The sequence below is a fragment of the Natator depressus genome, chromosome 1 (genome assembly GCF_965152275.1).
Source record: "Natator depressus isolate rNatDep1 chromosome 1, rNatDep2.hap1, whole genome shotgun sequence".
Taxonomy (NCBI): domain Eukaryota; kingdom Metazoa; phylum Chordata; order Testudines; family Cheloniidae; genus Natator; species Natator depressus.
The window spans coordinates 257,877,066-257,890,310 of NC_134234.1; the positions used below are offsets into that span (position 1 = coordinate 257,877,066).

A 13,245-nucleotide genomic window follows, 5' to 3' on the forward strand; every position below is an offset into this window, starting at 1 on the left:
GGCTGGGTTTTAGAGCCATTTACCTGTCCAATATGACCCTGTCTCATCTTATTTGTAACCAAAAGTTATGACACCTTTCTGGTAACTGATATGAAATGAGGTGACATTGTGCACGTGGAGGGGAGTGGGGGGAAAGAGGACTCAGGGTATGTGTCCACATCCCACAACACTATAAACACCTCGTTAGCACTGTGAGCAGAGAGGCTAAGTATTAAATAGGCCAGGAATTCTCCAGTTTTTTTTTTTTTAGTGTGGACATTGTAAATACAGGGATTTTCTTGCAGAAACCTCCTCTTCCATTTACAGATGCATAGCATCCCTGTAGTAATTACAGCAATGACGTATGTGGAAAAGGAATACCAAACATGCATATTTAGCTTCCTTTAATTCAGTTTAGTCGCATACCTCCTAGTTGTTCAACCACTATAATGAGTGCCACTATAAGACCACACTGCTCTCTGCACCGACCATCCCACAGATCAGTTTGGGAACCTCTGAATTAGGCCATTTGAGACTGAACTACTTTCTAAAGTCCTGCCAGAGGCCCCTCCAGGGCAGGGCTGCAGCACAACAGGAGGGCAGCGTGTGGGGGAAGCTTGTACTGCCGGTGCCCTTGCTGAACCGGTTCTGGGCTTAAAGAAAGGACTTTGGTCTTCACAGCTGCCAAGGCAAGCACTTTCTACTCATTTAAATGAGTTTTAATGATTGTTTTTTTAAAGACCCTGCAATTAACCTCACAGTTCTTATCACACAGAATCTCTCTGTTTCAGAGAGCTCCTCTTTTCTAGGGTCTGTGTCTGGTGATTAGAAACTAATGAACACCAGACAAGTAACCACATAAGAAAGACTGAATCTTCACTGCAGTGCTACCCTACTGTATCTCTTGCTCTGCTTCACAAGGGCCTTATCTACACTAGCAGTTTTAGGGCAATCTCCCACCCTTGCGGTAGCAGCACAGGAGAGGCACTGGCACTGACCGAGGCTACACACTAGTGGCAGTAGAAGTCTTCTCCAAAGTTGCCTGTGTAGACAAGGCCAAGGAAAAAAACAACCCTCTGCCTCCACTCAACCAATGGATGAGAAACACTACATAAGGCAGTTTAACTCTTTCACAGCTACCAGAACATGGAGCTATATACCCAGTAATCAAAGTTCTTAAGCTATAAGCCCTTGATTCCCTACAGCAGTAGCAAGCCTGGGAGTGATGAGGAAACAGCATGCACAGCTGTATGGGGGAAAGGGAAGGGATATTCCTCGTCTCTCTATAGCGATCCCTGCCTGGATGATACTTCTAGTTATGCCAACAGGCTCAGACATGAATACTGCATCCCAAACTACATCTTTGTTGGGACCCTAGACCACAAGTGGGAATTCTACTGTACCCCAAATCCAGTTTAGTTTCTCGCTGCCCCGCCTGCTCACAAAAGCAGCTCCTTAAAAGTTAACACATGATTTGCAAGCTCCTAGTCAGTAGGGAAGGGGAAGGAGGTGTGTACAACGCGTACATGATCTATATTTCCTTCCCCAGATCTGTGCTGAGCAGCCTGGGAGTCCACAGCCTCTGCTGATGTTCAGCAAACAAGCAGGCTCTAGTTTTCAGTATATGGCTATTAGTCTGGAATAGAATAGCTGGTTTCCAGCTACAGCACAGAAGGCTCTAAATTCCTGCAGCAGGGATAGAGTCAAACACTTCAGGAGGTTTTTAGAAAGGGATTGGATGTTTACATAGTGAAACAACATCCAGACACATTAGCAAAGGCAAGGATTACACAAAGCGAGCCACACTCTGCTTCAGGACATAAAATTATCAATGACTGGGGTGAGAAAGCAAGCGGCGGTCCTTCCCCAAAGCATCTCACAGAGAGGTCAGTGTAGCCATGACAGGCCACTGTCAGAGAACAGACGGCTCATTGTTCATTTCTAGTTTGGCAATTCCTAAGTTCTTAGTGTCTCAATCACCTGACAAAAGGAAACTCCGGGAGGACTACGGGTGGGATGAACTAGAGAGAAACCCTTCTGTTAGAAAAAGGAAAAAAACTTTATTGGTGTACATTTTGCAGAGATAGTTACAGAAAGGGCCTTCGGTTAATCAGTTGAAGAAAACATAGGGACATGTAACGGTTGTGCTCATATGAAAAGGGCATCAGCCATGAGCATGCTAGCCTCCCTGCATAACAATACATAGAGAGTTTCAGTGGGTCGGCAGTCTGAACTCATTCTTCAGACTTTGGGGGTGTGGCCAGGGGAGAAGACTTCTTATCAATGGAGAGGGAGTGCACGGAAAGGAGAACTGCAGGTGACCCCCCAATTCCAGAAAGGGGACAAGACGTGTAAAAGCAGTGCTACACCTTGATAGGAGAGCAGATCCCCTTAGAATGTAAGTGCTTGCCCACCAGGCATTTTGCAGAGCTGTGTGGCAGACACTAGCCACGCTTGAGAGAAGGCAAGAATCAGTAGCCTACTTTTGCCATCTGCAGTCCTCAGCTATCAGGTTCCAATCCCCAGTCTTCCACCCCTCACACATAATTTAACTTGTAAGACTTTAGAGAAGATTAATTGGTTCTCAATAACAGTGAAGTCCAGAGATGCTTTAAGACCCTTTCCCCAACCCTGCAGTGGGCATAGCAGCACCAAGGGTGGATCACCTCTTCTTGAAGCCGTACTTCTTGCGCTCGTAAAAGAGATCTGTCTTGGAACTGCCCAGATTGACGATCTTAGGGCAGCCATCCCTCTGGAAACATACAGAGAGAAGAGGACACAGTTAGAGCTACGGCAAGCAGAACAGTCCAGTTATGTAGGCCCGAGTAGGGTATGAAGAGTGACTACTATCTTCCACTCCAAAAAACACCTCCTGGAAACACCCATGCAGGCAAACTTCCCTTCTACTCCATTGGCTCCAGCCGTCAAAACTGAGGAAGTGGAAGGGAGGAGGGAAGCCTTGCTAACACTAACTAGGGCCTTCTCTTCTTCAGGGGAGCATGGAGAACAGTTTGAATAACATAATCAGTTTAATGAAAGAGATGTACAGTGCCCCAAGACTGGATCCTTCTAAGCTAGGATACACATGACTTATGGGGGCAAGGGGAACAACCTTTCCCCACACTGAGGCAAGAGGAACCTACTTCCATTAGGTGTCAACAAGTATTCCTTGTGCCCTCAGTTCCCACAGCCAAAGCAACTCCCAGATACCCCACAATTTAGACACATCAGAATAGAACTTGATTCAATGTAAAGGTCACATGGTCATTTTGCAGGTGCAGGGGTACTCATAGCAAGCGTATGTGAGAAGGCCTCCATATCCCAGTCCACCAGCTAGAGGGAAAGCCAGACATGAGAGGAGCAGGTTAGGGAGAATAAATCAAGGGTGCAGCTGTGAGTTATGGGAGACGGAAAAATTTAAATACAAATAATGGGAGATGGACATGTGCATGTGCACGCCAGAGAACGTTTGCCCATGGGTCACTCAGCCTGGCATCTGTGCGCCTCAAGGGCAAAATGCTATTGCTGGAGTCGGCAGCTGCGCTGTGCTGAGGGGCCCAGTGGGCACTGGAACACGTGTCCCTGGTTGTTGCGTAAGCCTGAGTGGATTAGATGAGAAAGCCTTTGGGCAGATGTCATCCACTGCAGAGACCACACCCAAGCTGCGGCACCAAAACTTGCTGTTATGGGGGAGGAAAGAAGAGATGAGATGGGCAGGATGGCAGAGATAGAAGAGGGGAAAAAATTAAACAAGTCTCTCCTTTCCCTACCCACCACATCCACATATATGCCTACACCAACCAGCCTCTAGCTCTTGTCTTGTGGTTTCACTTTGAACCTCCTAGGTGGGGCCCTTCCAAACCTTTCCTCCCACAATTCAGAGCATCTGTGATAAACCTGGCAGCTTCATTACAGGCTTCCGTTCATTCCTCCACCCCCTCAAAAGGATTTGGCACATGCGCATACCTCTAGCCCCAAGAAAGAAACCCTCCCTGCAACCCACAGCTCTCCAGGATGACATGGCATGACCTGTTGCCCCAAATGGGGCATGAGTGGAACCAGCGTCCCCCATGAAACAGGACCCAGGCACCTTTGCCCCTTTACATGGAGGATATTCCCTCCAGCCCATTTCATCCATTTTTTGCCTTCTTGCTTTACATTCTAATGGAAATACATTCCTCCTGACTCTGTCTGGGGCTGAATGTAGAGCATTTGGGAAAGCAAGATTAACTCATCTGACTAAACTAAGGGAGTGTTAAAGCTTCAGACACTGAGCTCTGTCTGTAGAAGCAGTAATGTGGTCCTGATCATTTGTGTTCATTTAAAAAACCCTCTCAAGACACATTTCCACAGGAAATGGGTGTCCACCTTTAATCACTTCATTCCATCTCTTTAAGTTCCACCTGCCGTTTCATCTGGAGGTGGTATTCTTCACATCCTGCTCTAACTGCGTGTAGTGCTGCTGTACATGGTTATACTGCCATATTTCACCTCAAAGGTGGCTGTGTTTCTTTATGCAGAGATCACTCTCACCCCACTGTCATTAAGCACTATAGGATCCTGCTACAGAAACATAATGGAACAGGACCACTGGAAAGAGGCCACTTCTAGGTTGGAATATGTTCGCCAACAGTACATAAAACCCCACAGCAGTGAAAAATTCATATCCAAATAAAATGGGAAAGGGAGTTTTAGGTCTGTAGAGTGCAATTACCTGAGTTGGAATTTGATCAGGACACCAGAGTCATAACCCATATTCTTATAAAAACCCCCATGGGATTTTAACAGCTACAAGTGGCCCATGACTTTTGTTTTCCATCTAATCGAGAGGAAAACACCAGCAGTACTGGATGTCCTACAGCACCACGCGCACACAGGGCCATTGATTCAGTGTTGACTGGAGTAGTCACATGCTTTTCCAGCATCTGAGCATTTCTAAGCTAGTGGCCCGACCCTGATAAAGCTTAGCTTGTGAGACCTAGTAAGGTAACATCTTAAGTGGTAATGCTACAGGCAATGGGTGGATGAAGTGAACCACATACGTGTGGTTTGTAAGGTATTTTCCAATCCTTTGGGATGAAAGGCACGAGAGAAATATCACAGGGCTTATTTGTAGATCTCACAGCATTTTACAAAGGTGGGTAAGCATCACTATCCCCAGATGCATGAAAGAGAGGTGATGTGACTTCCTCGTGGTGACATAGCAAGCTAGTGGCAGCGTTGGTACTAGAGCTCAGGTGTGCCAAGTCACAGCTCCATGCTCATTCCACAAGACCACGGCTGCCTTTAAAGATAAGCATGACTGTTAAATAAAGACCACATCTGTTCAACAAGAGACAGAAAGACAACCTTAAGGCACTGCATCCAACTTACATCCTTCTCCTGGATGGTGCACTCCTTGCAGTAATAGGCATCAGAGACTCCTGGACCTCCGCAGATCACACAGCGCCCTTGGTACGACCCATAGTTACACTCATCACATATGCGCACAAGTGTGCAGGGTCGCACATATGAGTCACAGATCACGCATTTACCATCACCTACAAATAGAGCACAGTACTCAGCTAAAGAGTTTCCTTCTCCACCATTCCCACAGAGAGGGGATAGCTCCCTACCCAAACAACTCCCCTATACACCCTAAAATAGTGGGACTGAGCTGGGAAATTCCATCTCGCTGATATATGAAAGCCATTTTATTTCTCTGAAGTGAATGAGCAAGTAGAAGAGCCAGTATCTTTCAAAACTTCATTTTCAATTCTTTTTGCTTTGCAATCAGAATCACAGATGAGGGCCAATGCTCTGATCAGCCAACATTTTACAAAACTCTTCATTACATCATCCCACCACTGTGTCGTTAAACTTTTTGACAAAATTTAGCACTTGTGAAAAGTTGCTGAACTGACAGCACCAGACAGTCTCTAACTACAGGACAGGTAGAACATGGGCAGCAGCAGTGCAAGCTTCTCACACACCACTACATAAACATGAGACTGAAGTATGACCTCCAAAGGATGAAAGGGGAGGTTCAGTCTTCATTACCTATTTGATCCTTGACTTCTGAGAAGGCCAAAAAGAGGGTGAATTTGTGTAGACAGCCACAACAATTTCTGTGATGTGGAAACCTCACAAAGAATTGAGTAAAACCTAACAACTCATTTCACATAGGCCATATAGCCATCAGATGCCAGTGACAGTCTGTAGTGTCCTGGACTATACCCAAATCAATGACCTAGAACTGAAAAGGGTATATGAAGCCTGAGTCATCTAATCCCTACCCCAACTAAAGATTCTTATCTCTGTAGCGATGGGGCTTCAACTACTTCCTATGGAATCTATTCCACCGGCCATATACTCTTAAAATGCTTCCCTAATGTCAGACTAAATTTCTCCCTCCTTTGCTCCTTTTCCCACTATTTTCTGAGACACAGGCTAACACCCTTATTTCATTTATACTGTGCCCATGAAAGGACTGATCATACCCTCTCATTCTCCCACGTTGCCTCTTTTATAGTAGGAGAAGAATGTATTTAGTTCTGTGTCTCTTCACATGTCCTAGTTTCAGATAATTTTTGCTGTGTATTTCCCACACTCAGGATTATGACTTGAGTGTTTATCAAATTGTGCAATAGGCATTTTTGGAAAATGGATTTTTTCCTCTTTTAAATTACCAAGTTATCTTTTTCCAATACAAGTGGATCATGATGAACTGATCAGTACAAACCCAGTTCCCTAAACTCTGGCCACAAACCTGTTTTTTTATCCACAGGTAGGACCCTTTCCCTGTACCTTTTCCATGACACATACCGTAATACTCTGTGCTTGTATGGCATCTCCCACAGAAGCCTCTCAAAGTGCTTTCCACATATTCATCAACTTAACCTCACAACATCCACGTGGGTTTTCCCATTTCAAAAAGAGTGATTTGTCCAAGCTTACACAAAAAAATCAGTGGCACAACTGGAAACAAAATCCAGGCTAAATCCCAGCTGTGTACTCTAACCACATGACAATGCTCTCACAAAACACCCCATGCAGATGTTATACTTACATTTTTCACACAGTCTTCCAATAGCTACAATAAGTAAAGCAGAAAAAAGAATTATTTTTGACAGAGAGACTTTTGGTTTAAATAAAACTTTTGTTTTAAATAGGACAACTCCGATTTAAAAATGATTTAATGTTTTTTTTTTTAAATCTGTTCAAAATCTAAACTAATTTAACAAAATACAACGGCAGCCTTAACATAGCAAATACATACATTTTAATAGTAAACAGTAAGCATCCTTCTGGACATACATTTGCCAAGACCAGAGTTTAGAGTTCAATGTTTCCCATGCAGCATTCAATGGCACCACTCACACTTCCAGCACAGTGCTGCATTCACTACGCTGCTTCAGTATTAGCAACAGCAAGGAAATAACAGAGCCCTATACACAGGCCATGGCAGAAATTTTCCATTGCATTAATGGGAGCTGGATGAGGTTTTGAGAGAGGAAATTATTTTCAAATATTTTGTTTAAGTCTATGTTTGGTTCTGAAGGCTACTAGCATATTCAGGTTATGTTCAGGATGTTATTTGAATTAATTGAAAAAAGTATTACCATTTGTCTATAAGATTTCAAAACAATATTAAATAAATAATACCGTAGATGAATGTATGCAGTATTCTTGTAACAGTATCCATGTTGGTCCGAGGATATTAGAGAGACAAGGTGGGTGAGGTAATGTCTTTTACTGGACCAACTTCTGCTGGTGAGAGCTCTTCTCCTTAAGCAGAGCTCTGAAGCTCAAAAGCTTGTCTCTCTAACCAACAGAATTTGGTCCAAAAAAAGATCTCTCACCCACTTTGTCTCACTAATAGATGACTACAGTAAGTATCAAGCTATAGAGAGTTGTAATGCCCCAGTGACCACCACAGCAAAGATTCAGTCACCAGTGAACAGATAGATACCCACCAGGCTGGAAGAGTAGGTCTCAGCTAGAGTTAGGCCTCTCACCATAAAGGTACAGTTCTACTCTGAAAAGTGATTCTTTGAAAACAGCACCTAGGTTTCCATGTTTCCCTTGGCTCAATGAGAACAGTTCAAATTTGCACTTGCAAACAAATTTTTTTTTTTTCTGAGCCAGCCAGCTCTGGATCCAAGAATCAAGCTAGTCTCTTTCTCTCTCATGCCCCATCACCACTATATAGATTTAGCAAACCAACTTCTGTCCTCAGTTACATCTACCGCACAGTTAACTGAGGGCAGAACTTGGCCCTACAACTGGAAAGAAATCAGCAGTTGTGATAATGAGAAAACCAAAATACTCTCCCACTTGTTCTCTTGGCTGTGTTGGCACTGCCAGGATAATAGGAGTAAAAAGCAAAGATATTTGGTCACTAAAGTGAGCAACTATGACTGCTTAAGCATACAAACTAGTCTGTTGAGTACATAGATATTATATTCATTTTTCTAATAACTGAGGTGCAATTAAAAGTATTTAAAACCAACAGGGCAGTTTAAACTCCATCTGGCCACTTAAGAGGCAGCGAATGTAAAAAACAATCTACAAAGATAGAATTACAATAATAGACCCTTATGTTCTTTGTAGGTCACAAGTTGGCAGCCACACACAGCAAGGTGTTAGGTTATATGGGAACACAGCATGCATGCAGGAGCACACAGGTGAGCCACAAGGACAAGAGCCCTGGGCTACCTGGAGAAGGGCACGTGACTGGGGTAAATGGGAGGACAAGGCTATTTCTGAAAAGTGTTTTGGATGCGTTTTTGTGGCAGCCACCCCAACGTTAGTAACAACCCCCAGCACTGACAGGGCACCTCCCAAGCGGAAAGCACTTCATAAAGCGGGGAGGGGAGCAAGAAACATTCCTCCCAGGCTTACACAGCCACTCTGTCGCAGAGCCAGAAACAGGACTTGGGTCCCTCTGACTCCCAGACCCATCTTGGTACCACACTGCCAACGTGCCCCTCCCCCCGCATGGGTGCCCCTCCCACTCCCAACTGGTGCCCCGGGCCCCTCTCCCCGGCACTGGTGCCCCGCGCTGCTCACGTGCCGGCCCGCCAAAGTGCCCCTCCCCCCCTGCTGGGATAGGGTGCGTGGGGCGCTCCGCCCCTCCCCACGCGGGGGCCGCGGTGACCCTGGACAGTCTTGGGATCCCCCGCCCCACGGACGCGGGAGAGCGGGAACCAGGGCATCCGGGTCTCACCCACTCCCGCCTGCTTGCGGCAGAAGATCAGGTCCGGATGATGTTTGGCCATTTCTCATCACCGCACGAGTCGTGTCGTGCGGGCGACGTTGAGGCCTTTCACCCTTGACCTCTCACCCCAGGTCCTGGCAGGGTCTACGTGATCTTCTCCCCCAAAGCTGCCAGAGCTTCCCAATGACAAACGCTAAATCACTCCACAGCCTCGTCCATAAAGCACCCATCAACCACGACTTGCTCCCCCGAGCCCGCCCCAGAGTCCCCTCTGTTAGGCCGGATATCGCGTCCCCACTGCTTGGGATACTTTCCTTCCAGGACCTTCAAACCCCACCCACTCTCCTTCCCCTACGTTCAGTCGGTCGCCGGAGTCCCGCCCTCTCCGGGGCTTGGCCCCGCCTTTTCGCCATAGAGGCCACGCCCACTTTATGAAACTGTTTAAAGGCGGCGCGTGACGTAATTGGAATGCGACATCATCTTTGTCAGTGAACAAAATGGCGCCGTACTGCGTCCTGGTGACTCGCCTGCAGGTGACAGCGCTTCGCGGCGAGCGGGGTGCGGCGGTGGGGAGCCGGGTGCTGTTGGGCGGCCCGTGGCGGTGGGGAGCCGGGTGCAGCTGGGAGGCTTGGGGCGTCGGTTTGAGGCTGGGGCGTCCTCGTTCTCCCTGTAGGTCAGCGTGTCCCTCGCGCCTGCCCAGGCCCTGTTTCCATAGTGACTGGGGAGCGGGGTCCCCGTAGGGCGGGGGCAGCCCCAGGCTCCGCTGTCTGGAGCTGACACCCCGGCTAAGCTCCCTCCGCACGGCCGGGGGGCGCCGGGCGGTGGCGTTTGCTCAAGGTGAGGACAAGGTGAACGGCGAGGTGGGGCCCAGCGGGGACAGGAGTCGGGCCGAGCCCCTCGGGGGCAGACCGCAGAGCTCGCAAACCTGCTGCTAGCGAGCCAGGTCCTGTCTGTGCTGGCCTCAGTTCTCCCCTCCCTGGGGCCGGGTGCTCTGCAGTCTGTATGTCAAATTTAAACTTCTTCCCGCCTGTGACTAAACCAACTTCACCCCCGCCCTCGCATCCCAACTAGGGATCCACTCTGGCCTGGGCCTCTGGGGATGCCATGAGGAGGTTATTTGTGCTGCAGTCTGTGCCAAGAGCTGGTGGGTGGGTGCCACTGTGCACCTGCATTGACTTGTTAGAAATGAAAGTGATCATGTTTTTTTCTCAGGTTAAGTTTTGTTGCTTCGTTTCTCCCCTTTTGTGAGATACATCAATAAAAGTTGTATTTTATTTCACTGTATATGTAAACCAACTCTAGTGGACTCTACCTCTTGACACTTCTGTTTACCAGTTCTCAAAAATCACCAGTTGCCACTGGAGTATTAGCATACAAGACTTTGAGTGGAAAATGTGTATGTGCATGCTTAGGCCTAAATACAGTAATTACAGGGAGTCTGCAATGAGACATAGTGAGGAAAGAAAGAGATCCACCTTCCCATCCGAGTTCTAGCCAACTAGAACTTGAATTAATTTACACTCTTTAGAAGAGATGCCCTACCTGTAATGATCTCTAAAACTCATACAGACTTGCAACATAACTTCTGCACAGTCTGATTCTTGTACTTCAGGCATATTTTTGTGTCTAAATCTGTACTTGAAGAACTCTAGAGGTTCTCATTATTAAGTTGCGGACATGTATATGGGTATAGCTTTCTCTTTTAAAAGGAAAATGTTCATGGAAAATCATGCTCCTCGTTTACAGCATGAAACTGGGAGTCAGGAGATCTAAATTATGTTCCCAGCTTTGCCATAGACTTTATCTATGACATTCCCTAACATTTTTTTACTACTTTGCTTCAGTTTCCTAATCTGTAAAATAGTATTAACTTACCCATAGTATTTCTCAAGTGTGGTGTCATCTTAATTCACTATATATTTGTAAGTGTTTAATCTTCGGTGGAGGTACTGTAGAAGAGTATATTAATTTTATGCTTAAAATGTAAAGGGTCCTATTTAATTTAATTTATAATATGTCAAATTATTTGAAATGTTGCTTCAGTAACCTTTGTAATCTTTTTTAACTGCAATAACTAATTTAACTGATTAAAATGCTTCTACGGACATGACTACTTCCATAAAACGGGAAGAATTGCTCTGACTGTAGAAAATAGGGCAGCACAAAAATAAGGAACTGATCCATCATGTGAGAACAAGGGGTCAACTGATGGAATGAATGGCAGGTCAGTTTAGAAGAAATACAAGGAAATACTTAGCACATAATATATTGGATCTGTGGAATTCACTATTTCCCAGAGGCTATCTAGTCTGATGATTAAACTAGATTTCTTTAAAAAGGCTGAATAGTTATAATGAATATGAATTATACTAACAAATCTAAAGGTAATCAGTAAGGCTACGATTTAGTCGGGTATTTTTAGTAATAGTCATGTACAGGTCACGGGCAGTAAATAAAAATTCACTGCCCGTGACCTGTCCATGACTTATACTATAAATACCCCTGACTAAATATTAAAGGGGTCACCGCTAGGGGTGTGTTCCAGGGGTGGCGGTGGCTGCTGCTTCTGGGGAGGGCATCCTGGGGAGGCTGCTGCTATGGGGGTGTGGCCAGCTATGGCACCAACTGCCAGGGGCCACTGGCAGCGGCTGCACTGGCCACTCAGGGAAGCAGCTACTCCCGCCGCCCCTCAGGCGGTCCCCGGTGCTAGCTGCCTGGGTGTGTCTGAGCAGCAGCTGACTGCAGGGCCCCGCCAGCGGCTGGCCAATGTGGCTGTCCTTGGTGTCACCTGAGCAGCTGGCCTCGTAGTTGGCTACACTGGCCCCTGCAGAAGTCACAGAGGTCACAGAAAGTCATGGAATCTGTGACTTCTACGACCTCTGTGACACACATGGAGCCCTAATAATCAGATATGCTTCTGGTTAAGCACTGTCGGTGACAAGAAGGAATTTTTGCATATATATAGCATTACACAGACAGTGAAGGACGTATATAAGTATCACTTCACCAACCACAGCAGCACCAAAATATCTGCCACGTTAGAACAGCGTATGGCAATTCTGTACAACAATTTTAGGACGAAGTAAAGAATTGAAACTGCAAGGGGGAACTCTATTTGCCAGAGCTAAACTAGAGTGGAAATTGCACTGTGCTCCTGAGGTCTGGACAAAGCGAGTCCTGATGCTCTAAAGTTTAGAGTCTAAACATTAAATACATGAGAGGAGAAGACTCAGCAAACCATTTGGGGGCCCATTCCCCACAAGTTTTGAGAATTGTCTACATGGGGATGTTATTTGTGAATAAGGTAGGGTGTGAATCCAAAGTTCTGTAGCTATCCCAGAATAATGCCATGTGTACATAGAGTATGTCTATGCTACTGCAGCACAGCTATGTTGCTGTAGTGTACATGCTTCCTACATAGACAAAGGGTTTTTTTCAGTCCATGTAGTTAATTCATCTCTCCTAGAGGCAGTAGATGGGTTGATGGAAGAACTCTTCCTTGGGTGCTAGGTCTACGTCACTACGTTGCACAGAGTGCACCGTCTTTTACAGGCCTAAGTGATCTAGGTAGGTCAGCCTAAGTTTTAGGTGTTGGCCAGGTTTTATCCCAGTCAATTTTCCCGTGCAAATAAGCTCTTAAACTCTTCAGGTATTAGCAAACCTACTATTTTGGGTAACTGAGGTAAAGCCTCCTAAAGTTCCCAGGGTTTGGGTTTAGGGGCCATTGGTTACCCCTTCCTAAGGCTGTTGGTGGGTGTATGATTTCAAGGGAGACCTTCCCTGATCACTAGATAAAGCTGATCAATTCTTATCAGGAGGAGGGGTGGGAAGGTATGTGATAAAATGCACCCCTGTATTCATACCCTACATGCTATTGTAATAATCTTTGTGTACAAAATATGCCTTGTAAAGTATCATTTAAAAACTAGTAACTTGCTGGTCAATAATATCATGATAAAATGTCTGTAGCAACATTATATGAAAAGTTTTATAAATATAAACTGAAATAATGACTGAAGTGTGTGTACGAGACAAGTCTGGGGAGTGGGTAAACCTGTTTCTCAAGA

General features: G+C 45.8%; 2 protein-coding genes across 2 annotated transcripts in view; one reads left to right on the forward strand and one right to left on the reverse strand.

Annotated features, from left to right (window-relative positions):
- Window positions 1–1,927: 1,927 nt before the first annotated feature.
- On the reverse strand, window positions 1,928–9,323 carry PHF5A (PHD finger protein 5A). The gene is made up of 4 exons (XM_074941693.1): window positions 9,188–9,323; window positions 7,028–7,051; window positions 5,353–5,519; window positions 1,928–2,731 (listed from the first exon to the last, which is right to left on the reverse strand). Exons 1-4 carry the CDS (start codon window positions 9,237–9,239, stop codon window positions 2,642–2,644), a joined length of 333 nt encoding a protein of 110 aa, XP_074797794.1. The 5' UTR covers window positions 9,240–9,323; the 3' UTR covers window positions 1,928–2,641.
- Window positions 9,324–9,627: 304 nt separating this feature from the next.
- The window catches only part of ACO2 (aconitase 2), a 31,068-nt gene continuing 27,450 nt past the window's right edge, over window positions 9,628–13,245 (forward strand). Inside the window, exon 1 of the mRNA XM_074941695.1 lies at window positions 9,628–9,711. Coding sequence (XP_074797796.1) covers window positions 9,676–9,711 — 36 coding nt within the window. The 5' untranslated portion in view covers window positions 9,628–9,675. The remainder of the gene's footprint in view (window positions 9,712–13,245) is intronic.

What these genes read in the sequence shown, in the direction of transcription:
- PHF5A (XM_074941693.1), bottom strand. Translation starts at nt 9,239, where the DNA reads ATGGCCAAACATCATCCGGACCTGATCTTCTGCCGCAAGCAGGCGGGA. An exon ending in CCGCAAGCAGGCGGGAGTGG is followed by an intron (nt 7,052 to 9,187) that starts GTGAGACCCGGA and finishes TACTTATTGTAG; the next exon opens with CTATTGGAAGACTGTGTGAA. An exon ending in GCACCATCCAGGAGAAGGAT is followed by an intron (nt 2,732 to 5,352) that starts GTAAGTTGGATG and finishes GTATGTTTCCAG; the next exon opens with AGGGATGGCTGCCCTAAGAT.